Source organism: Hypanus sabinus, chromosome 11 (genome assembly GCF_030144855.1).
Source record: "Hypanus sabinus isolate sHypSab1 chromosome 11, sHypSab1.hap1, whole genome shotgun sequence".
In the NCBI taxonomy this organism is placed as follows: Eukaryota; Metazoa; Chordata; class Chondrichthyes; order Myliobatiformes; family Dasyatidae; genus Hypanus; species Hypanus sabinus.
In genome coordinates, this window is record NC_082716.1 from 69,488,966 (window position 1) to 69,513,895 (window position 24,930).

Below are 24,930 nucleotides of genomic sequence, written 5' to 3' on the forward strand. Positions count from 1 at the left end.
AGCACAAATGTTTTGAGTAAGTGTCCCGAGTTATTTGTTACCTTCAATTCTTTTTGAATTGTGCCGCATTGTATTTTTGCTATTATTTGCATGTCAGACACAGTCACAAACACTGACACACTGAGACAGAGAGGCAGGCACACACTGCAGAATTCCCTGAAGACTGATTGTCTTTTAGGTTTAGGTTAAACCAGCGCAGTGTGATTATGCTTTGGCGAAGTTTTGACAGAGTGTGAACCGTCAGTGAGACGAAGAGCTTGGCCTTTCCTCACTTGGTTCCAATGACCGTGGGATATCATTGTGATGAAAGGGCACGGGCATTAAAAGATAAAATAGATGTTCTCCATGGATTTATCTTTAGTATGAATTCTATGGAGTAGGAAACAACTGTCTGCTGTGTCAATAGTTTCTAGAACATTGTTTTGTTCTAATGTTCTGTGCAGTGGGGCGTGGAAACAGAGACGATTTTAAATAAACTGACGTTCATCGGATCTGGAGCCTCCCTGTGTGCCCTAGTGGTGACCTTGATTCTTTTCACTGTACTAGAGTAAGTATTTCACAATGTATACGTTACTGATTCCTGTTACATAGAAGTTTTTTCGTTTTGTGCTACGATGAGGGAGTGTTCCAGTTGCATTATACGATCCCAATCACAGTAATCAGATAAGCCCCTTACTTCAGGTAGCATACATGTCAAATAAGTAATTTCCCTTCCTGTTTTAAATCTCTAGTATTCCAAAATCTGATCGAACCTCCATCCACAAAAACTTGTTTGTGGCACTGACTGCAGCCCAGGTCGTGTTACTGAGTAGCGACTCGGCAACAGACAATAAGGTACGTTGAGCCTCTGTGATACAGCAGCTTTAGTGCATAAGCATGTCAACAGTATCTCATGTATGTATGATTAAAAATAATTGATCTATTTAGATGGTTGAGCAGCATTTTATTGTTATTAATACAGCGAGAGATCTGGAATATTATGCTTTCTAGCACAGTACTTCTGAAAATAAACATTAAATGGTAACGTAGTGGTCAGTATAACTCTAGTACAGTGCCTGTGACCCAGGCTGAACTCCCACCGCTGTCTGTAAGGTGTTTGGATGTTACTGCTGAGTTTCCTCCCCCATCCCAGTTGACGCATGTGTTGATGTTAATCGGTCACATGAGTGTAACTGGGTGGCATGGGCTCATTGGATCAGAAGAATCTCTTACAGTGGTGTATCTCTAATTAAAAATAAATGAATAAATAAATATTTTCATGTACCTCTCTTAAGACAAGGGATATCATTTGGAGATTGTGATCAGCAATACTCTGATCAAAGTCTATCATACTTTTGCTTTGCTCTGTGAATCAATTTATTTTCGACATTGACACCCAAGTTAAATTTTAAGTTTAAATTTAATTATTCAACTACACACGAATACCCATAAATACAGTCAAATGGAACAATGTCCCTCCGGGGAAAATGCATAACACGTGGCACGACGCAAGTATAGCACGTATAAGTTAACGGTAAATGTATACAGCACAGACACCACGCTACACGACCTCTGGCAGTTCCTCTCCTGGTCTGCCGCCACAGGCAAGCTCATGGCTTGAGCTCTAGTTCTCTCTACAACCAAGTTCCCCCAACAAACAAGGGAGAAGGATTTTACATGACCAATGTCCAACAGAGTCTTGTGATTACTCGCTGTTAGACTGCACACTGCCTTCACGCACTGACTACAACACTTTTCCGTAGCAGGCAGTAAGATGGACTGCACCAAGTCCAACTCCTCTAGCTTCCCCGCAAACAAGCAGCTCTCCAACAGGGTAGCCCTGCAGTACCTGAAGTTCTTAATGTCCAGCATTGTCTTGTGCTCGTAAAAAAAGGCACTTAAAGAAGACAAGAGCACCTTTGGTCGGCCCCAGAGAGGCTGCTGCATCCAAACATGTCGCCATCTTACTGGAACAGCTCTTGCTATTTATTTATTGCAATACACCGTGGAATGGCCCCTTCGAGCCGTGCTGCCAGCAGTCCCCCAATCTAATCCCAGGACAGTTTACAATGACCAATGAACCTACCAACTGGTACGCCTTTGGACTGTGCGAGGAGACTGGAGTACGCGGAGGAGGAAATGTACAATCTCCTTTTGGGCAGCGGCGGGGTAACAACTCTTAGTCATGATCATGACTGAATGGCAAAGTATTGTAACAAGGAAACTCTAACAAGTAAATTTTTATTGCTGTAATTAATCAAAGAACAACTCGTATTTGCATAGTGTGTGCTCTATAGCCTAGTAAAGTACTCCTTTAAAGTGTGGTCATTGCTTTAATGCAGGAAATGCAGCTGATAACTTGTGCACAATACTATCTTAGACAACAATGTGCTCATGATAACCTCTGATTTTAAGGATGTTGGATGATCTTTGAAATAGTGCCATAGGATCTTTTATGTCCACTTTAGTGAGCAGGCAGGAGTTTGGTTGAACTTCCCTCCTGAATTTTATTAATGGGTGTTAATAAGATGGAGGGTTTGTTGGGCTGGTGTACTTTGGGGGGGGGGGGGTGGAATTGTGATTGCATTTCCTCCCCTTGCTGCCTTTCCCTGAATCTCCAGAGTTATGCACCATGGACTTGTTCCACTGATCCTACAGACCAACTTGTGTAATTTTACTGTGATGAGCACCATCATGACAGCTTAGCAGTGGGGCAGTATTTAGTCAAGCCTGACGTGATCAGCTCCCAAACGTAAGAGACTCTGCAAATGCTGGAAATCCAGAGCTGGAGATACCCAGCAGGGCCGGCTGCATCTATTGCAAGGAATAAACAATGAAGGGTTTTGGCTTGAAACATTGACTGTTTATTCCTTTCCATAGGTGCTGCCTGACCTGCTGAGTTCCTCCAACATTTTGTATTTGTTGCCTAGACATGATTAGCTGACAGCTACACATTACACATGGCCCTAGATTAATAAGGTGACAATTAATGTGTCCAAATACTAACGAGAAAAGTAATCTATTGCATCTTTTTCTAGACTGCCTGCACCGCTGTTACTGCGCTTCTGCATTTATTCTTTATGGCTGCTTTTGCGTGGATGATGGTGGAGGGGCTGCTTCTCTGGAGTAAAGTAGTAACTGTCAATTTGAGTGAGGAACGGAGAATGAAATATTACTATCTTATTGGATGGGGTAGGTTACTTGAGAACTGTAGTATTTTGTTTAGGAGAGTATAGTTTCCCAACTTGGGTTGTTAATACTGCATTTGTATATTGTTGAAATAAAAGATGCTGTTTTATAAGTGACCAATTTATGTAAAATGTGAATTATGGCTTGTAGTACTCGGCTTGCTTAAAATTATTGTGCAAGTTTGATTTTAACTTCAGCTTAACACTGACAACTGAAGTCACAATGTCCAAATTTAAAGAATACACGAGGATGTAACCATTGGGACATAAATGTTAAAATTCAAAGTTCAAAGTAGATATATATCACCATATATATATTCATTGCATGTACACTACAATAATGTTTTCTTATTTATAATTTGTACTGTAGGAACAATGGATTTTAAATACCACTTAGTGGTTGTATGAAAGTCCAGTGAATTGAGAGGATATGCACTTGGCTACACTTTGTTTTTACCTGAACAAGTTCACAGCAAGTGGAGTAATGAAGTCCTAGCCTAAGCAAGGATGAATTTATAAGCATATTTCTGGTTTTTCAGACAGGCTGTTCTGACAGTTCACAAATGCATAATAACCAGGTGTAATATAACGTGAGTGTGCCCACATACAGTAGACATTGTACCATAGATTGCTAGCATTCCTAATGCTATTAGAATTGTGTGTTGGTCATGCAAGATAGACACAACGTTGCTCCATGTCAAAAATACTATTCAACCTTCCTTTAATTACGTAGCAGGGAAACATATTTTGGTGCTACCTGTCTGTTGATGAGTTCTTCCAAATATTTGATAGCATGCACATGATTTAGCTACAATATATAGCAGAAAGAAAATGATTTTAAGTCAGGAGTTTAAAGGGACATTATAACAGAAAACTGAACAAAGTTTAGTTAGTTAACCATTTAGTTCATGTGATAAATTCACCTTTGTTAGATTTGTAGCCAGCTGCAAGCAGGTTAAAACTGAGAGTTTCCTAGTGGTGCTTTAGGACAAGCTTTCTTCTAACTGGGTGAATCATAATAAGTTAATGTAACAGTTAGAAGCCTACTGTGTTTCTTTGTGTTATGTGTCGTCAGTAGTTAGGCTGGGAGACAAGAAGTAATTATGACAGGCAGAAGTGGCCATTTCAGACAGAAGGAAAGAGTGAGTGAACGGTAGTTGGAGATTTCGAAACAGAGACTACAATATGCTCAGATAGAATGTGAAGTGTTAATTCTCAAACTTGTGTTGGAACTTTTCCTAACAGTGTAGGAACCTCGAACGGGTCAGAATGAAGAGAGGCACAGTGAATTAAAATGACAGGCAAGTGGAGGGGCATTCTTCCAAAGTGAACACAACTTCTGCAAGTTGATCCCCCAGTCAGCATTGGCTTTCTCCACAGTAGAGGAAACCACACTGAACAGTGAATGCACTAGATGAGATCCGAAGAAGTACACGAGATTGCTGCTTTATCTGGAGAGACTGCTTGGATGTCTAGAAGGGAAAATGGGTGACACAGGTGTTGTCACTCCTCGAGTTGTATGAGAGAGTACGTGCAGAGTTTGTGAAATATATTCTGAGTAAAAGTAGTCCAACTCTTATTGCTGAACTCCGAGGGAAATAACTGAACCATATCTTATTAAGAATTGGACTGAAAACTTCAGGATGAGGGCTAACTTATGCAACTGGCCCTTTATTCAGTTTAACAGATTGTGTGAGATTTGCAAGAACTATTACAGAAATATACATCTTATTGAAGGTTATAAAACTATGAGGGATATGAAATCATTAACACAAGATTCTGCAGATACTGGAAATCTTGAGCAATTCACACCCAGTGCTGGAGGAACTTAGCACGTCTGGTAGTGTCAATGGAGTTGAATAAGGAGTCAATATTTTGAGCCAAGACTCATCATTAGGACTGGAAACGGGGAGGAAGTCTGGTGGGGGAGGGTGATGAGGTAAGAAACTGGGAGATGATGAGAGGAAGAGGTTGAAAGGCTGAAGGAGGAATCTGTGAGGAGGAGATAATGGAGCATGGAGGAAAGAGGAGGAAGAGGGTTACCAGAGGGAGGTGATGAGCAGGTGAAGAGAAGGGATGAAAGGGGAACTACAATGGGAATGGAAAAAGGGAGGAGGGGGAGAGAAATCCCAAGAAGTTAGATAAATGTTCATGTCATCAGGCCCAGCCAGAAAATGAGGCGTTGCCCCTCCAACCTGAGAGTGACCCATCATAACAGGAGGAGGCCATGGACCAACATGTTGGTATGGGAATGGGAAGCCAAACTGAAATGTGTGGCTACCGGGAAATCCTGCTTTCATTGGTGTATAGACAATCAGATTCTCTTTTTCCCAGGGCAGGGGTGTCTAAAACTAAAGGACACAGACCTAGGATAAGAGGGAGGAGTCAAAAAGAGATTGGAAGGTTAGGTTTTTCACACATAGGATGCTGGTTATCTGAATGAATTTGCTCATTACCTGAATGAGTTTCCAGATTATGTGGTAGAGCTATATACAATTGCAATGACAACAAGGCACTTGGGTAGGAAAGGTACGGAGGAACAGAGGCCTAATACAGGCAAATTGGATGGCGTAGATAGCGAAAACTGCTAACATTGAATAGGTGGGCTGAAGGGCCTGTTTCTGGATGATTTGATTCTACAAAGTATGGCCAAGTCTGTTCCTAAAGGGTCCTTAATGGAATTGAAGCGTATATCTTAATTTGTTGGAGAATATATGACAAGTAAGTTTGGATACAGACACTTGAAATCCATGGATGTGATTTGATCTTGTGTTTTTTTTTGCTTTTGTAATTTCAACTAACAGGTTAGGTTTACATGTTGGGAAAGTGCAAAAATTTCAACCTTTGGGACTTAAATCTATCAGCATCCTGTAAGAATCCACTGGTTTTCACCAGTTATTCTGATTTGTTCAAACCTGCCATTGGTTGTAATATTTTTGGTTTTGATTTCAGGTATTCCGGTTCTTATCGTGACTATCACACTGGCAGCAGCACATGGCAAGTACATTGCCGATCGGTACTGCTGGCTGAATGTGCACAACGGAGTAATTTGGGCCTTTGTGGGGCCAGTGATCTTCATTATCATGGTAAGCCTCTGAAAAGAGCTTTGAGCCCTTATTGAACTCCGAATTAGCAGGGCAGTTCTTTCCACTCCTCTCTGTGAAATTAGCAATCTATTAGCATTATACTGAAAATGCAGACTTAAATTCCAGAAAGGGGATTGGATTCATCGTATCCAGTCTCTTACTGCTGAAGATGGGAGCATCCTATCCGAAGCTAATTGACAGGAGCAATAAACAACGTTGGAAGAACTCAGAGGGTCAACCAGCATCTGTGGAGGCAGAAGATATAAGTTAACGTTTTGGGTTAAGACCCTCCACAGTTGCTGCTTGATCCAGATTTTAAGCATTCACTGTTTCTTTTATCGTTGTCCATTGACAATCCTACTGCAGAACCACCTCTTCTGTGTCACAGAAGCAGGCTTATTCCTTTTGATTGGGGGAACGTTGATCCAGCAGACATCAAAGAAGTAATATCAAAAAATTCTCTATGACACCATGACACCTTATCCTTGGCTTTAATGACTCGTGGTCTCTGGTAGTGGAGTTCCTATCACCACTGACAATGAACACCAGCTGTCTTAGTTATCTGCAAATTCTCTTGGGACAAAGTGATGCTTGCCAGGCTTTCCTGGCTAGAATTGAGACAATAGAATATCCTGAGATTCATAATGAGCCTGGCTATGACACAACTACTCATCTTCTGAAAGTTAATTTGTGTAAAACTCTAAATACAATTTTGCAGTTCATGTATTTAGCTTTAAGCAGTTACCCCTAAATTACATTTGGCATGAGGTGTGACTTTTTCCTGGCATTGCTGCCAAGTAAATTGCATATTTGTTGCGCAGGTGAACATGTTTGTGCTTACACGAGTTGTGCTGATCACCATGTCAACTGCTAAGCGGCGCGCCATCATGCTTGCTGTTAACAGCAGTCCCATGGAGCAAGCCTACGATCAGATAAGGTAAGAAACGTGTAAATGATGGTCCTCATTTCCCCAAAGGGGTGGTATTGAATCGCCTTGGCTTTCCTCTTCGGGAGACGTAAATTTTTCTCCCTAAGTAAAAGGCAGAACACAGTACTGTAAATGCTGGGTTTGGAAAACAAAAGCAGATTATGTTGGGAACATGGAACGTCATGGAAACAACCCATCATTAATGATTCAGGCTTGCATTTTTCTCAGAATCCTTAAGTAATTGACTACTTAGGGAAAGTGCAGTGTCCAAATTTTGTCATTATTTCTCTGTTCTTGAGTTTACCCCTTCATGGATTCATGTTGGGTAATGACATGACTGGGATTCCCTGGGAACAACATGGCATATAGAATGACTATAATTGCTTTAAATAATTTTTTTGTCACTGATGCTGAGTTGCCTGCATGAAGCAGGCATTGTGGTTTGCTCTGTGACCACAAGACCATGTGGTGTGAGATTTTCTTCATTCTGGTGACACTTGCTTGTTGCAGGGCTGCTGTGAAAGCGGTGCTCGTACTGTTGCCCATTTTGGGACTCACGTGGCTCTGCGGAGTGCTTGTTCCATTTTCTGTTGTGATGGCGTATATCTTTGTGATACTGAATTCCCTGCAGGTGAGTGATGTAGCTTCTTCCAATCCACATTGTTAGGGTATGAGTTCTTTGAGTGCCCCAATAAGACGTCTCCACTGAATGTACAGTCATGAATTTATAAAAATAAATTTTTGCTTCTTTCACTGTTCAATAATGTTAGATACTTTTCTATTGTTTTTTCTAAATGTCTATATATTTAACTTGCTCTGTCCATTCAGAAGACCATTCTCTGAATTCCAGTCCATACTTGGAAACATTTCATGTTAAACTAATGGGAATATGGGCATTTTATTTTCAGTAGCGTTCCTTGACTGGCAAAGACTAATTTGTCATTTTCTACAAGTAAATTTATACTTCACAGGTTGGCAGTGGAACATAGGAATAGTCTGACATCTGCTTTTCAGTGAACTTGTAAACTGGTCTTATGATCTTGAAGTATTTTCATGGTGGGTGAAATTTTTGACTTGTGCTGCAGATTGTTTGTGCAGGAAATCTGGCAGAAAGCACATTTTTAAATTACACGCATTTGTACTGAAGTTTCTCACTGACAAATGTTTACTTGAGCGTTCTTCAAGTCCTGTTCTTAGTATCATGCTTTTGAACATATCAAGGGTAGACAAACTTTTGAAAAAGTTTGCATTTAATTACAATATTTTGATTTTGTTTGTTTTCTTTCCTTTTTCTGAAACCAGCTTTACCTGCCTGCTTCTAAATCCAGTTAGTAACAGGTCAGGAGAAAATCTGGCAGAACCTGTGTTCTACAATATCTGATGAGCATTAAACAAAAGAGTAAGTGTAGGCCCCTCAGCCCTTCAAGCCTGTCCTGCCATTCAATAATATAATGGCCTATCTGCTCCAAGTTTCAACACTTCAGTGACAGTACAGATAATCCTCAATTCCCTGATCTTTCAAAAATTGTATCTACTTCCCCCAGTGATCTAGCCTTCACAATCCTCTTGGGTACAAAATTTCGGAGATCTACCACCTTTTGAGAAAAGTTCTTATACATCTCAGTTTAAAATGACTGCCCCCTAATTTTCTAACTTGTGTATCCCTTTATTTGTGATCCTCCTACTGCCAATATCTTCTCAACATCTACCCTGCCATGCCTTGTAATATCTTGCATGTTCCAATGATATCACACCTCATTCTTCTGAACTATGGTACTTTCTTTAGCCACTTGTGATAAGACAAACCTCTCATTCCAACAAATGAGTTCTGCAAATTTTTCTGGAATTGACTCCAAGGTGAGTATATCCTTTCTTAAATCAGGGGGACCAAATAATTCTTCTGTGGATATATATGGGGATCAGCGTGCTAGCCAGAGAGCTCCACATTCATCTGGGATATTTTTGGCTGCTGCTTTCAAGTGCAGGAAGAAATCAATTATCTGATAGGATAGATTTCTAAGGTCTATATGTATTCCATTTAGCAAAGATTCTGTGGCCAGAGAATGTCAGACTAACAAGTAAAAAGTGTCATTCAGATATTGATCTGGAGGCAGGATACCTCGAGTCCAGATGAACTGGCTGCAGGGTGCAGAGTATTAAGAAAAATAAATCAGAGATATTGAGATGTTGGTTGAAGTGGAAGAGTGCCATCAATTGATATCTTAACAGCAGAGCCCAAGTTAAGAATGAATTATCCAAACCACTTGGTGGTTTAGAGCATATTGGTGGAATTACGAAGAAAGATTGGCAGCGCCTCTACTTCCTTAGGAACTTCTGAAGGATTGGCATGACATCTAAAACCTTGCCAAACTTATATAGATGTGTATTGGAAAGTATATTGACTGGCTGCATCACAGGCTGGGATGGAAACACCAACGTCCTTGAATAGAAAATCCTGCAAAAGATAGTGGATATGGTCCATCATGGGTAAAGCCCTCCCCACCATTGATCACATTTACATGAAAGGCTGTCACAGCAAAGGAGCTTCCATCATCAGGGACTCCCACCTCCCAGGGCTCTCTTGCTGTTGCCATCAAGAAGGTACTCAGGGCTCGCACCACCAGGTCCAGGAACAGTTACCCCTCAACCATCAGGCTCTTGAACCAAAGAGGATAACTTCACTCAACTTCACTTGCCCCATCATTGAAATATTCCTGCAACCAAATGTCTCATTTACAAGGACTCTTCATCTCATGATCTTGATATTTATTGCTTATTTATTTATTACTATTGTTCCTTCCTGTATTTGCACAATTTGTTGTCTTCTGCACTCTGGTTGAATGCATTAGTTGGTTCTTTCATTGATTCTGTTATAGTTATTATTCAATAGACTTGTTGATTATGCCCACAAGAAAATGAATCTCGGGGTTGAATATGGTGACATATGCCTACCTTGATAATTAAATTTACTTTGAACTTTATTCTGTGTTGCACTCCATGGAAGATTTCACTGAATGTTGTGTGGTCCAAGAAATCCCTGCTAGGCTGTCGGACTGCTGGGAGGGGTGAGGGGCTGGTGGGGTATGGTTGCTGAAGATTTTGTTGGCTTTATTGTAATAAATTAATATTGATTTGTAATGTCTTTAAAACACTTGTTGGCTTGTGTGAACTACTGGTAAATTGACTCCAATGGTTATTTTAGCTAGGACTGACAGGGCTGCAGTCCAGAGAGTAGCTACAGAGTTAGTGCAGAGTATTAAAACAACAGATCCACTATTTATATAACTTGTTTATTGTGCTGAATTTGATTATACAGTATCTATTATCCAAGCTCTTGTAAATAGATAATAGTGAAACAAATTTACAGGCAATAAATATTTGCATAGCCTTGTTATTGAACCAATTTTTATTTATTGTGATTTTGTCATAATTGGAAATAGCACTTTAAACTTTCAATAATTTGCAATGACCAAGATCAATATTGAATGTAATTAGAATTTGTCTGGAGTACTTAAAATTTGCATTGGCTGGGAGAACATCAGTGCAATCTCACTAATCACACATTACTCACATGAATACAGCTGCCATCGTCTCGCTTTTCCAGAAAACCTTCAGCTGTTCAACTTTCCGCATTTCGTTGTTTCCTGCTTCTAGCAGCAGCTGTTCTGAAGTCAATACAGTGTGTGTTGAAAGATAACTCATGCAACTAAAACATCACTTGTGATTGAGTTCAAACATCTTACTGCCCATTACTCTGTTGGCATCTAGGGCGGTAATGAAGGCCCTCTGCCTCTGTCTGTCCTTGACCAACTTCTCTATTGTGCCCCAGGTGTGGTTCAGGGTCCTCATTTCTGCCTCTACATTATGGAGCCAAGTTGTTTTTGGTTTTCTGCTTTTCCTCCACCCTTCGGGGTGCAGTGAAATGCTGACCTGATGATGGAGTTGGCTTCATCTTGTGCCCAATCCATTGCCAACGTTTCTGCCATGTCCGCTTGATGACACTGAGAGATCTTTCTTAGCTAGAAGATATGAAGGATCTTCTGGAGGCTTGTGGTGTGAAGTGATGACACCTTGGCAAGGGTCGCTCTCTGTCATGTACCAGCATGCTGACCCATACAAGGTTAAGGACAGAACACAGCTCTGGTATAGCTTCACCCTGGTGTGGACGCTATACTTGGTCAATCACGTGTAGCTCATTGTTCTGAAGACGATTTAGCTTTGCTGAGTCTGCACTGGATGTCGACCTTAGTCCCTCCATCCTGCTGAGTGATGCTACCCAGATAGGTGAATCTGCTGGTACGTACTCGGTAAGTCGATGCTGGGTAAAGATCCTTTGATGTGAGGGAGGAGATTCTACAGTGAGGGCCATGGTCTGAGTCTTTCTCTGGCTGACTCTGTCTCACCTGCCTGCCAAAGGTATATAGGCCCTGAGGTTTCTCTTGCTGGTATGTATGTGATGGCAATGTGAGGTCATCCACAAAGTCAAACTCTTCCAAAGTAGAGAATAGAGTCCACCTAATACCTCTCTGCTGGTGTTTCATTGTTTGCCTCATAACACAGTCAATAACCAGGTTAAACAATATCACTGTCAGAACACAGCCTGACCTGACTTCCGTCTTGACCTCAAAGCCATCCCCAGCTGTGCAGGTGAAGTTAGCACAGAAACTCTGGATAGGCTGGACAGATTTGGAAGGGAACCCATGTGATTTGAGGATTCACCTGAGGCTTTCCCTGTGGATGCTAACACAAGCCTTTTCAGTCCACAAAATTTGCACACAGTTGTCTCTGATACTGGGTGCACTGCTCTATGATGTTGGGCAGCGTGAAGATCTGGTTGATACGGCCTCTCTTCTTCCCTAAGTCAGTTTGATCTTTTCTCAAGCGGACATCGACAGCATCTGTAATCTGTTGGGCAATGACTTTGGCAAAGATCTTGCTGGGCGCTGACAAAAGTGTGACGTCACGCCAGTTGTTGCTGCTTTCTTCAGGATCCTAACAGTCCTTGGAACTTGTCCTCATTCCCAGATAATAGTAAACAGTGGTTGCAGGATGATTGCTACAACTTTTGGTTCAGCTTTGAAAAGTTTGGTGTTCAAATTGTCATGTCCTGGAGCTTTGCTGTTCTTTAGTAAGTTAATCGTAGCAATAATCTTTTTTTTTCTTGGGTGGATCCATGTTAATGTAGAGGTCCTCTGCTGCCTCTCACATTTCAGGTTCTTCATCTGGTGCTGGTCTATTCAGTAATTCTCCAACAAACTCTATCCTTGCTCTTCCTCAGTTGTCAAAAGCAAACAGTTTTTGTCACTCATGGGGCCATTGGATCTGGCCTAAAATAAAATAAGTCAAAATCAGCATGGTTTCTGTGAAGGGAAATCTTGCCTGACAAATCTGTTAGATTTCTTCAAGGAAGACAAAGAAGAGGCAGTGGATGTCATTTACTTGGATTTTCAGAAGGCATTTGAAAAGGTGCCAAGATAAAATCCTATGGTGTTCCAGGAAAGATACTGGCATGGATAGAGGAATAGCTGACAGGCAGGAGGCAGCAAGTGGGAATAAAGGGGCCTTTTCTGATTGGTTGCCAGTAACAAGTGGTGTTCCTCAGGGGTCAGTATTGGGACAGCTACTTTTCACATTGTTTGTCAATGATTTAGATAATGGAATTGATGGCTTTGTGGCAAAGTTTGCAAATGATATGAAGATAGGTGGAGGGGTAGGTAGTGCTGAGGAAACAATGCGATTGCAGAAAGACTTAGACAGATTAGAAGAATGGGCAAAGAAGTGGCAGATGGGATACAGTGTTGGGAAATGTATGATAACGCATTTTGATAAAAGGAACAATAATGCAGACTATTATCTAAATGGGGGGAAAATTCAAACATCAGAGGTGCAGAGGGACTTTGGAGTCCTCATGTAAGAATCCCAGAAGGTTAATTTACAAGTTGAGTCTGTTGTAAAGAAGGCAAATGCAATGTTGGCATTTATTTCAAGGGGAATAGAATATAAAAGCAAGGAGATGATGCTGAGGCTTTATAACACACTACCCAGGCTGCTCTTGGAGTATTGTCAACAGTTTTGGGCCCCACCTCTCAGAAAGCATGTGTTGTCATTGGAGAGAGTCCAGTGGAGGTTCATGAGGATGATTCCAAGAATGACAGGGTTAACATGAGGAGCATTTGGTAGCTTTGGGCCTGTACTCACTGGAATTTAGAAGAATGGTGGAATTTCATTGAAACCTACCAAATGTTGAAAGAGCTAGTTAAGGTGGATGTGGAGAGGATGTTTCCTATGGTGGGGGTAGAGGGTCTGGAGGGTCCAGCCTCAAAATTGAGGAGAGGTAAGGAGGATTTTTTTTTTAGCCAGAGGGTAGTAAATCTGTGGAAGGCTCTGCCACAGGCTGCGGTGGAGGCCATGTTCATCGGTATATTTAAGGCGGAAACTGATAGCTTCCTGTTTAGTCAGGGCATCAAAGGATATGGCAAGAAGGCAGGTGTAAGGGGTTGAGTGGGATCTGGGAACAGCCTTGATGGAATGGCAAAGCAGACTAATGGGCTGAATGGCCTAATTCTGCTCCTATGTCTTATGGTCTTGTGATCTGGAACCTCCTGCATGCTACCTTTGAAATATTGTATATATTTCACTGGTCACCTTTGGCTTGCACTGTAAGGTCTTCCATGTAGACACTCATCCTTACTCGTCTCTTCACATTCTTGTTAGCCTCAATGTATACTAGTTGAAGTTTCACCTTAAGTAATGTTGTGTGTGTTCTTAATTTTCCATCTTTCTTCTAAAACTGTCCATCTGTCCTGCAGTATCCATTCTTTGTTCTCCTTTCCAGCTCTGTATCCTAGACGAGCCTTGTTGCTCTCTTTGAAGACAGACAATCATTTCCACATTGTGTGATCTTGCCTACTGACAAGATGTCTTACAAGACTTGAAGTCGGTCCTTAAGCGGAATGGTGAGGGGAGATCTCACTGGTCCTTCAGCTTCTCAATCTCAGAACGTTTTTGTACATGCGTTCTGGTGCCAGTGCTTCTCAGCTTGAGTTACAACAAGCCGGTGATGACCTCCTGTATCTGCTCTTCCCTTCACCTTTACATCCTGCAAGGATTGTCTCTGCGTACTATTGATCACCAGAGTCAGAATGAGAATTTATAAATAAGTTAAATGGGTGGTGTAAAAATAGAAATAAAGTAATGAGGTAGTGTTCAGGGTTCAATGCTTATTCAGAGATCAGATGGCAGAGGGAAAGAAGCTGTTCCTGAATCATTAAGTGTGGGCCTCAGATGGTCAATTTGGTTCTTGTTGCATTCATTGGGTGAGCACCATGTCACTCTGTGGATTTCATGGTGTGGTAAGAGGGTCCCTCCTATGACCAGATTGTTCACGGCACAGAATTCCACCAGCCTTCCATCATTGTGATTCATCGTTCCTCTTCCATGCGTGCCCGTGACCCTAGTGAAGTGAGAGTTGTTATTTCCCACTTCAGCATTTAGATCTTCCGTGATGATGGTTATGTCCAGGTGTTGTGTTAACTTGATCTCTTATTGCAGTTATTCATAGAAGACATCCTTTTCTACAATGTCACTTTTATTAGTTGGGGCATAGCACTGGATCAGTCATGTTCACTCTCTTCCCTTTCCGACTGACTCTCACCAGCCTCCTGTTGACTGGTTTCCACTCAAGCAAGCATTTCTCAATGCCTTTCTTCAAAATGACAGCTATGCCATCATGATGCTGACCATCTTCCCTTCCTGAATATAAAACTGTTTCCCCAGTCTGCCAGATCCTGTCCAACTGCTTTCACTGACACACAGTATATGTAGGCTGTAACAATGGATTTCTGCAGTTATTGGTGCTCGTTCGCCAGTGTTGTACATGGTTTGTACATTCCAGAAACCAATTTTGGTCTTGGTCTTGGCATTCTTCAGGGCTTCCTTCATCACGTTAGTAGCTTCCTCTCAGTTTTCACTACTGTCAACCATGCAAGTCCCAGGTGTAGACTTGGGTATATTGTCTCACACACATGTAGGGTTCTTCATTGCTGTTTCCATAACAGTTTTGTTTGACCAGACAGGATTGTTAGGCCTGAGCTGGCCTTCTGAATCTGGAGGACAGGTGAACCACTCTTAGTCTGGCCTCTACCCTTTGACCTGTTTGTCATGGATGACCCTACCAAGAGCCACAGCATAAAGCCCTGACTCCAGCCAACATAGTTGTCTGGGTCATTGGGGCATGAAAGCCTCCAAACCATACCAAACCAAATCTGTGTGTTGCTGCTGGGGGCATAGGTTTAAAGTCAGTGGAGAGATTTAAAAGTGTCCTGAGGAGCACTTTTTTGCACAGGGTGGTTGGTATCTGGGACAAGCTGCCAGAGGATGCTGTAAAGGTGAATACAGTTCCAGCATTTGGAATATATTTATCCTGGTGCATGGATAGGGATTGTGTTGCATGTGGCCAAGTGGTTAAGGCATTGGACTAGTGATCTGAAGGTTGTGAGTTCAAACCCCAGTTGAGACAGTGTGTTGTGTTCTTGAGCAAGGCACTTAACCACACATTGCTCCAGTCCACCCAGCTGAAAATGGGTACCGGCAAAATGCTGGGGGTTAACCTCGCGATAGTCTCGTACTCTCAGTCGCTTCACGCCACGGAAACTGGCATAAGCACCGGCCTGATGAGCCTATCAGGCTCGGGACAGACTTTAATAACTACGGATAGGGATGGTTCAGAGGGCTGGGTCTAGCTCAGGTAGGCAACCTGGGTGGCATGCATGAGTTGGGCTGAAAGGCCTGTTTCTGTGCTTTAGAACTCCAATAAATTTGTGAAGATCTGTGTTAGGCTACAGGATTGGGTAATTTTCAGAAATCGGCAATACCTATCCGTAGTTGGCTTCTCTGAATGTGGAGAGCTGGGTGTACGGACCCAGCAAGGTGTGAGGAGAAGAGACGTTAGAGATCTTGCTCGATGGCGCTCTGACATCTTGCCAGATTATCACTATAAAGCATTTTAAACTTCCTCTACATGTATACTGTAGTCTGTGATATTTAAATAAAGCTCAAGTATAATTGCTTAATTCTTAACAAAATATATTCTTTTAAAATGTATTAAAAAGTTAAAAATAAATAAAAGGTAAATAACTCAATCACATAACTGTCCTTTGTCCCAATTTATATCTGTACTCTCTTTGGGGATGTTCTAATCCAGAGATAATTAACTACATGTCGTGCAGTTAAGCGGGAAATAACAACTCACACTTCACCAGGGTCACAGGCACGCATGGATACAGAATGATGAATCACAATGGTGGAAGACTGGTGCAATTCTGAACAATCTGGTCATAGAAAGGTGCTCCACTGTGGAAGATAAGATTCTTCCATAGATTCTGCCACCTCGACTGAGTGCCTCCAGCATTTTGTGTGTATTGGTTTTGAATTAGAATACGGTTTATTATCACTGTCATAATGTCATGAAATTTGTTGTTTTGTGGTAGTAGTGCTGTGCAAGACATAAAAATTACTCTAAGGTACAATAAGCAATAAAATAACTGATGCAGAAATAAAATAATCAAATTGAAGCATCTGCAATTAATGAGCACAAAATACTCAGTTATAAGATGCTAAAGATTGCAAAAGACAATAAAGCTGTAATTGATTTCAAGAGATGATTAATTAATGCTGTCGTCTCCAGCAATGTATATGAGATGTGCATGTTTCTAATCAGGAAAATCAGTGGTTCTGGGAAGTTGCCCATTTTTCAAAACCTACCACCAGATGGCGACATTGCCTCATTACTCGGCACTGCAATGGTTTTTCTGAAATGAAGGGTTAGATTGCAGTTCTTTTAGATTTGAATTGCAGCGCTGCTTTTTGCTGACTTGGAAGTTTCCGAAGTTGAGTAAAAATGATTGACTAAACAATTAGAGAAGTGGTAATTGCTTGCCTTCTGCCAGATGTTGGCAATGTAATGTGGGGTAATGCTGTTTTTACAACACCAGGGCACGCTAACCATTGTTGTGGTAATATGGCAGAAATAATTTCTGTGCTATGTTTTGTGTGCTACGTTCTGGAAAAAAAAATTGATGTGCACTTATTCAGGATGTTAATCATCTGAACGTTCTTACCAACCCTACGAATACTTTATTGTGGACCTCAGCTGTTCATTAATAGACATAGAGACTTTGAATAATAAAATAATTTTGTTTGCTAGTTTTAACAGGATCACCTCGCAAGTGTCTGTGACCTTCCAAATTGTCGCAGAGCCCATTAGCAGTACTTTGTGGATAGTTTGCGTATTGAAGAGGATAATGGATACCTCCAGATGAATTACTACAAAGCAGTAATCCAGTTGAGGGCAGGTCGTGATTGCTGTCTGGAGCACCTAGATTGGATTACTGAGCTTTGCTAGATCTGTTAACGTTTTCCTGAAGAATTTCTTGCCATTTAGTTGTTACTTTCTTCATTGCGCGAATCTGAGACTATTGCTTAATGCGTCCACGGAACTTCATTCGGTGTACTTTGGGTCTGGGTAAGGTTAGGGAGCACAACTGGTAACATGCTTCCGTTATAATGGGAACATAAATATCTATTGCAGTAATTTTGAGGTTATTTCCTTGTTCATTTTTCTTTCTATTTTGTTCAAGTTCTCACGTTTGTTTTTCATTTATTTCCATTTAAAATAAAACAATATATTTATTGCCATTCGTTGGAGTTTATTAGCTGAACACGTTTTTTAAAAAAACGTAAACTCCAAGTTGAAATGCTAGCATTTACATAGGGAGATTAAGATATCGTTAAGCATTTAATTACAGTTAATGACAGATGAACAAAATACGGTTGTTTCCTATTGGAGTTGTATCTTCTGCATTCATTTTCAGCTGATTAGGTAGAACGTGGTTAATATAGATTACAGATTATTCTCAAACCTGCTTGTTAATTCCTAATAGCAATTCTTGATGTAGCAGACATGTGTCCTCATTGAACAGTACAAGGAGTGGAGCTGTCATAGGCAGTATGTTGTTGCTTTCAGAGGAACACACAGAGAACTTGCTGCAAGATCAAGAATGTTACAGGACCTCATAATTATATTAAACTGAAAGAATTTAGCACTGAAATAGCTTTGAAGCTTTTTCTCCAAATTAAGTACACCATTAAGAGGCTGAGGTTTTAGTTCATTGCATGTGTGCTTGTGGATCTAATGGAGTTGAGCATCTAACGTACCTCACTTGACTTCTTGAGAAATAGTTACATATAGTCTGTAACTTTGAAATTTGCTGACAGTTCTTTCATTCGAAGTGTGACTTCTGTGAAACTAATTATACTCAAACAGTTTTTAAAAAAAATTTGGATTGAAAGCAAATCTTAAGAACTTTAGCTCCATCAACAGTATATTTGTGAACGTATCAGCAAATGTCACTTAGTTGATCTGACTTCAGATATTTAGTTCGGGTTTATTTTGAAAGCTTTGGATATTTACAACTTTAGTAATCTTTGCATCTTGCATGTGGCATTCTAATTGTTCGAATTGATTTTTTTTTTGGAGAGGCAGTTGAATTTTATTCTCATACACAGGATTTTAATATTTGTGTCTGTCACTATATTATGGTTTAGGTCAGTCCCACCTCAGTTGTTTTTAATCCACTATGAGCTCTTGTCAAAAGATTTAACTCCAAACTTTTAAAAAGGCAGATGAAGATTCAATGTTTTATGATAAGAATAAATCCATTTGTGTTTACTGATTTGGTATGCTAACCAGAGCTTGATATATGCCCAAAGAACAATTTGAAATGCAGCTTTCTACATGCAGAATACTGAGATTGTTTTCAATTTTAGATCCCACTGAATAACTAAACTGTTTCCACTTCTCTCACAGCTCTAACTTCCTGTTCAATGAGTACCATTCTCACTCGCCACATATACCTTGTATCTGGTTTTGCAGGTATATATTCAGTCTTGCACTGAGATTATAAAATGCAATGCTATTATTCTTTAATGTCAGGTGTCCCTCTTTTGTAATAGTGGAAACTCCACTATCTTAAATAACTGTAACACTGGTGAGCTAGCCAAATACCTTGGCTAATTGGAATGAATTACATTAAATACTGATTCACTACTGTGACAAGAATATTTTGTGCCGTCAATAACAGTGTAAATAAAAGATAGTAAGCTATTGTGATTTAATTGAACTTGTAATGAAAGAGCATACTTTTTACAACATCAACACATTCCAAAGCCAATGAAGAAGATGAGGGCATTTCTTGAACAGCATCCATGAAATAATGACCTTTAAAACAAATCTAGTGAGCTTGCTGGTGGATATGAGTATTCTCTAGGACAGAAGGGAAAAGATCATTTGCTCCTCTCTGAAATAATAATATTGGACCTTTATATTTCACTCAAAAATGCAGGTCAGGTCAAGTCACTTTTTATTTTCATTTTGACTATAACTGCTGGTACAGTACACAGTAAAAACGAGACAACATTTTTCAGGACCATGGTGCTACATGAACAATACAAAAACTACACCGAACTACATAAACCAACACAAAAACTGCACTAGGCTACAGACCTACCCAGGACTGCATAAAGTACACAGAACAAACAGTGCAGGCATTACAGTAAATAATAAGCAAGACAACAGGCACAGCAGAGGGCAGTAGATTGGTAGTCCGATAGTCTGTTACATAAATAAACAGCTGAATGGCGGCGTCCAGGATTCCGTCTGTTTCTGTACTCCAGCCAAGATGGGGCATTGCTTTTGGCATTGTATCTGTAAGATAATATTCAGACAATACAGCGATCCCTCAGTTTTGCAGCTTAGAATTTTGATATGTTTTGTAAAGTGTTTTGGAGGTCAAGTGAAAATATTAACTTGAAATGCCCCCAGGATGGTGACTTACTGAGAAGCAAAACACCATTAAATAATAAATACTTAGGATATCATTGGAAAGCAGAATCCTAAATAAAATCAATGCATGTACAATGTGTTGTGGAGTAAATTCAGACAAGTGGAATGTTTGCCAAAAAACAGGCATTGCAACATAGTGAATCTGATCAGTAAATTTATCCTCTTGCTGTGATGTCCATTTTTTTTGGCTTAGGTTTTCAATAAATGTCTAAAACAAACATGTTTACTGAAGATCCTGATTTTGTGGCAAAGAAATAAGTAACAGAAGTTGGTCACATGTCGTCTTTCACAATCTTTGGAAAAAGATTACCAAAGGGTTGGCAGTGAATGGTGCATTCTTCCTTAACCACAACATTTCATTGCTCTCAGAGCTGGTTGATTTAAGAACAGTGTTGTAAAGGTTAAGGCCATCTATTGTCATTCAATATCAGTATAGATCCTGGTCCATTTTGCCTCCCTGATTGCCATTTCATCTGATATCCATCCTTAGCGTTTCATCTTTTGAGCTTTGACTGTTGGCATGTGCTCAGTTATCAGTGGATAAAATGGATGAAGTCAAGACCTATAACCACCTACAACCTAAATGGCTGATCCCTGATCTTCTATTTTTCCTTTCTAGATTCTGTAGCTAAAGCAAATGATTTCTCTGTGATTACTGCTTCAGTTGTTACTCTCATGAATCAGAGTTTCAAGCATAGTATTACTATGCCTAGTAACCATATGCCAATTATCAAGTACCTGTCTAAACAAAATCCTGTTTGCTATGACTTGATCTGTAGCAAATTATACCTTGGCAATTCAGAAGCTTATCCAGGTGCTTCTTGAGTGTTACAGTACACATGTCTATCCTTCTCAGGCTGTGAATTTCAGCTGTCAACTATTTCCTCAAATCCATTTAATCTTTTGCTTCTCACCTTTAACCTATGCCCTCTGCTCTTAGAAACCTCCTTGGTGGGGGGAAAGGTTTCTTGCTATATACTCTATCTGTCCCTTTCACAATTTTGTATCCTTGAGAATTGTAGGAAAGTGGCTGTAGTCTCTTCAAACAAATCTCTTCTGCACCTCCACCGTAATTATTGGCTTCTGAGCTCTGTAAGGCAAGTATTATTCACTCAGCCTTTGAGGATAGCTCCCCTTATCAGAGGATATGTTCAGTAAAATGATAGTGCAGTATCTCTGAGACAAATAAAGCCTTCTATATGTATGTAGGTCAAACCTTGAGGCATACAAATAAAAGCTAAACACGAAAAATTCTGCAGGCCAGGCAGCATCTGTGGGAATGAAAAAACAGTTGAATTTTTGGCTTGAGACACTTATTCAGAAATAAAAACTAATGTTAATCTCAGTAGATCTTGGCTTATACTAATTCTGTCTCTTTGGTTGTAAATCGGTAAGGGCTGACTAAAAAGAAATTAAGTTTGAGCGGAGTGGTCATTGTGTGAGTAGGACAGAGTTAGAATGGGGTACTGAGGCTTTGGCTCAAGAGGCTTCAGCGAGTTGAGGTGTAGATTTCTGTTAAATTTCTCTTTCTTAGTGCGTAGCAAGAGTAGTGATGTGTTCCTCATGCAAGATGTGGGAGATCTGGGAGACCTCCATCCGTGTGGTGCATCCAGCTACAACTCCTTACAGCATGTTAGTGAAATGGAGCTGCAGCTGCATGACTTGTGGCTTGGTCGAGGGAATGAGAAGGTGATAGGTAGGAGCTCTAGGGCCTAGGTTGCAGGACAGGTGGCTGGGTGATTGTCAGGAGAGGGAAGGTGGATGGTGCATATGACCCCTGTGGCTGTTTTTCTCAATAACATTTTGGCTACTGGCAGGGGTGGTGATGGAGACCTACAAGGTGAAAGCCCTAGTGCCCACGGAGACCTACAAGGTGAAAGCCCTAGTGCCCATGGAGACTAGCTCTTCACGGAGACTAGCTTTGTGGCTCAGAGTGAAGAAGAACAGGGCGTGCGGTGTTAGGGGATTCAGTAGTTAGGGGAGCAGACAGGAGACCTTGTGTGTATGAAAGATACTCCCACGTCCCAGGGTCAGGGACATCTCACATTAGGTCCACAACATTTTTTAGTGGGTTGGGGGAGGTACCCATTGGTACCAACAATATAGGTAGGAAAAGGGATGAGGTCCTGAAGAGAGAATATTGGGATCTAGGCAGGAAGCTGAAACGCAGATTTCAAGGGTAGTCATTTCTGGATTGCTGTCTGTGTCGTGTGCCAATGAGGGTAAGAATAAGATGATATGACAGTTGAATGTGTGGAGGAAAAATTGGTGCAAACAGCAGAGTTTCAGATTTGTAGATCATTGTGATCTCTTTAGGGGAAGTATGACTTTTATAAAAGGGATGAGTTACACCTGAACTCAAGAGGGTCCAATGTTTGCTATAGCTGTTGGAAAGGGTTTAATCTGGATTGACGGGGCTGGAAACCAGAGGATGGAGCAGTTGGTGTAAAGGTAGATGCAGTGTGTGGAGAAACTGTGAGGAAGGTTAGAAAGTGGTTAGGGCATAATTAAAGTCAGTTGGATGGGTAGAAATGCATTAACTTTCATGTGAGTAGTATCAGGAACAAGGACGAAGAACTTACAACATTGATCAAGACATGAAGCCATGGTTCTGGCAATGATTCTTGGATCCTCACCGGCCACAGGAGTAGTCCCAGCAGACCGGAGGATGTAATTTTTATAAAATATTTAGATGAGTAAGTGGAAAGGTAGGTTAGTAAGTTTGCAGGTGTTGTGGAATGTGTAGATGGCTGTTGTAGGTTATAATGGGACATTGTTGAGATGCAGAGTTGGGCAGATGGAGTTCAGATGGTGTGATACACTTTGAAAGATCAAGCTTGAAGGCAGAGCACAAGGTTTGTGGCAAGATTCTTAGCAGTGTGGATCTTGGAGTCCATGTCTATAGATCTCTCAAAGTTGCCACTCAAGTTGATACGATAGCTAAGAAGGTGTATGGTGTGTTGGCCTTTATTAGTCGGGGGATTGAGTTTCAGGGTCGCAAAGTAATGTTGCAGCTCTGGTTACTCTGGACTTGGAGTATTATGTTTAGTTCTGGCTGCTTCATTGCAGGAAGGACGTGGAATCTTTCGAGATGGTGGAGAGCATGTCTTATGAGGATATGTTGAATAACTGGGGCTTTCTCTTTGGATCAAAGGAGGATGAGAGGTGACTTGATAGAGGTGTACAAGCTGATAAGAGGCCTAGATCGAGTGGATAGCCTGAGACATTTTCCCAGGGTGGGAATAGCTAAAACCAGGTGGCATAACATTAAGATGAATGGAGGAAAGTATAGAGGAGATGTCAGAGGCAGGTTTTTACACAAAGAGTGTTAAATGCATGGAGTGCACTGTTGGGTGTGGTGGAAGAAGAGGCAGATATATTAGGGACATTTAAGAAACTTGGGTAGGCAGATGGATGAAAGGAAAATAAAGCAGTATGTGGGAGGTGATGCACCATCAATAACTCTTGGAGATGGGAGGCGAATGATAGGCTTTTATTAGCAGCAAAACGGAGCACGGCATCTCGGAGACTGAGGGGGAGCAGTGCCTCCAATCGCCTTTATACAGGGGTCTGTGGGAGGAGCCACAGGAGCAGTCAGCAGGGGGACGGTCCAGACGGGTATTCGTAGTTTACCACAGTCAGCAGAGGGGCGTGTCCAGACGGGTATTCGTAGTTTACCACAGTCAGCAGAGGGGCGTGTCCAGACGGGTATACATAGTTTACCACAGGAGGGATGGATTGGATTAATCTTGAAGTAGTTTAAAGAGGTCAGCGCAACATCATGGTCTGAACAGCCTGTATTGTTCTGTATTGTTATATGTTGAACATGACAATAAAGGCTAATGCATCATTTCTCTTTGTAATCGTTTGTTGAACCTGCATCTTTTAAACCAACACAATATCCCTCTGTACACAATATAATTCCTGTGTTTCAAATGGTATTCTGATTTTCCATTCTTTGCACCAACATGAATATTTTCACGTTTTCCACATTACACCTCTCTGCCACTGTCTTCCCCACCCAGCCCATCCATGGCACCGCATTCTCTCTGCCACTCACTTTGGTCAATTACATGAGTGGCACGGAGGGGGAGGGGCTTGAGCTCATGTCTCCTGAAGCCCAGATCAGAGCAATGTGTCAAGTCCTGGAGCAACACCTGGGAAATTGAATTGGAGTAATTAAATAAAAATAACCAGCCATTGTCAGTCATCTAGAAGTGATAGGACTGTTGTAGTCTAGGCTGATATCCTTCAGGGCAGGAAATCTGCCAGTCTTATCTGGATTAAATGCCAGGCCCACGTGGCTGACCAGGTACTGCCTGAAGAAATGTTGAGGTTGCAAGTGCCCAGATGAATTAAAACTCTCTTTCCCTCATATTTTAGGTATTATCAGCAAACATGGTTTGTCATACTGTTTTTTTTAAGCTATTAACATGAAACGTGAATATTTGAAGGCACAATATGGCATCACATGACCGAGTGTCTACAAGCAGGGAAGTACCCCCTACTATTCTGCATTCTGTTATTGCTTTCTCTTTTGTACTACCTCAGTGTACTTGTGTACGGAATGATCTGTCTGAAAGGTTTGCAAAACAAAGCTTCTCACTGTACCAATTGATAATTCATTTCCCTGCTCTGCCTCTATGCTCCTACCTCATTTACACCTTTCAGCCCTATCTAATGTAAAAGTGTCTGTAATTTTTTTTTCACAGCTCAGTACAGTGATTTTCCTGGAAGCTATTGAGGGAAAGGAAGGTGGGGAATCAAATAGTGAGGAAAACAGGCTTTAGTGTGACTTGCTTCATCAGGGCTGAGGGTCTGCTAATGAGGCACCAGATCTGTAAAAGC

The 24,930-nt window shown here is 41.0% G+C and overlaps 1 protein-coding gene across 1 annotated transcript in view; it reads left to right on the forward strand.

Annotated features, from left to right (window-relative positions):
- The window catches only part of LOC132401501 (adhesion G-protein coupled receptor D2), a 312,379-nt gene that overhangs the window by 49,690 nt on the left and 237,759 nt on the right, over positions 1-24,930 (forward strand). Inside the window, exons 15-20 of the mRNA XM_059983527.1 lie at positions 444-547; positions 732-834; positions 3,018-3,171; positions 6,120-6,253; positions 7,075-7,190; positions 7,692-7,812. Of these exons, the coding sequence (XP_059839510.1) occupies positions 444-547; positions 732-834; positions 3,018-3,171; positions 6,120-6,253; positions 7,075-7,190; positions 7,692-7,812 (732 nt within the window). The remainder of the gene's footprint in view (positions 1-443; positions 548-731; positions 835-3,017; positions 3,172-6,119; positions 6,254-7,074; positions 7,191-7,691; positions 7,813-24,930) is intronic.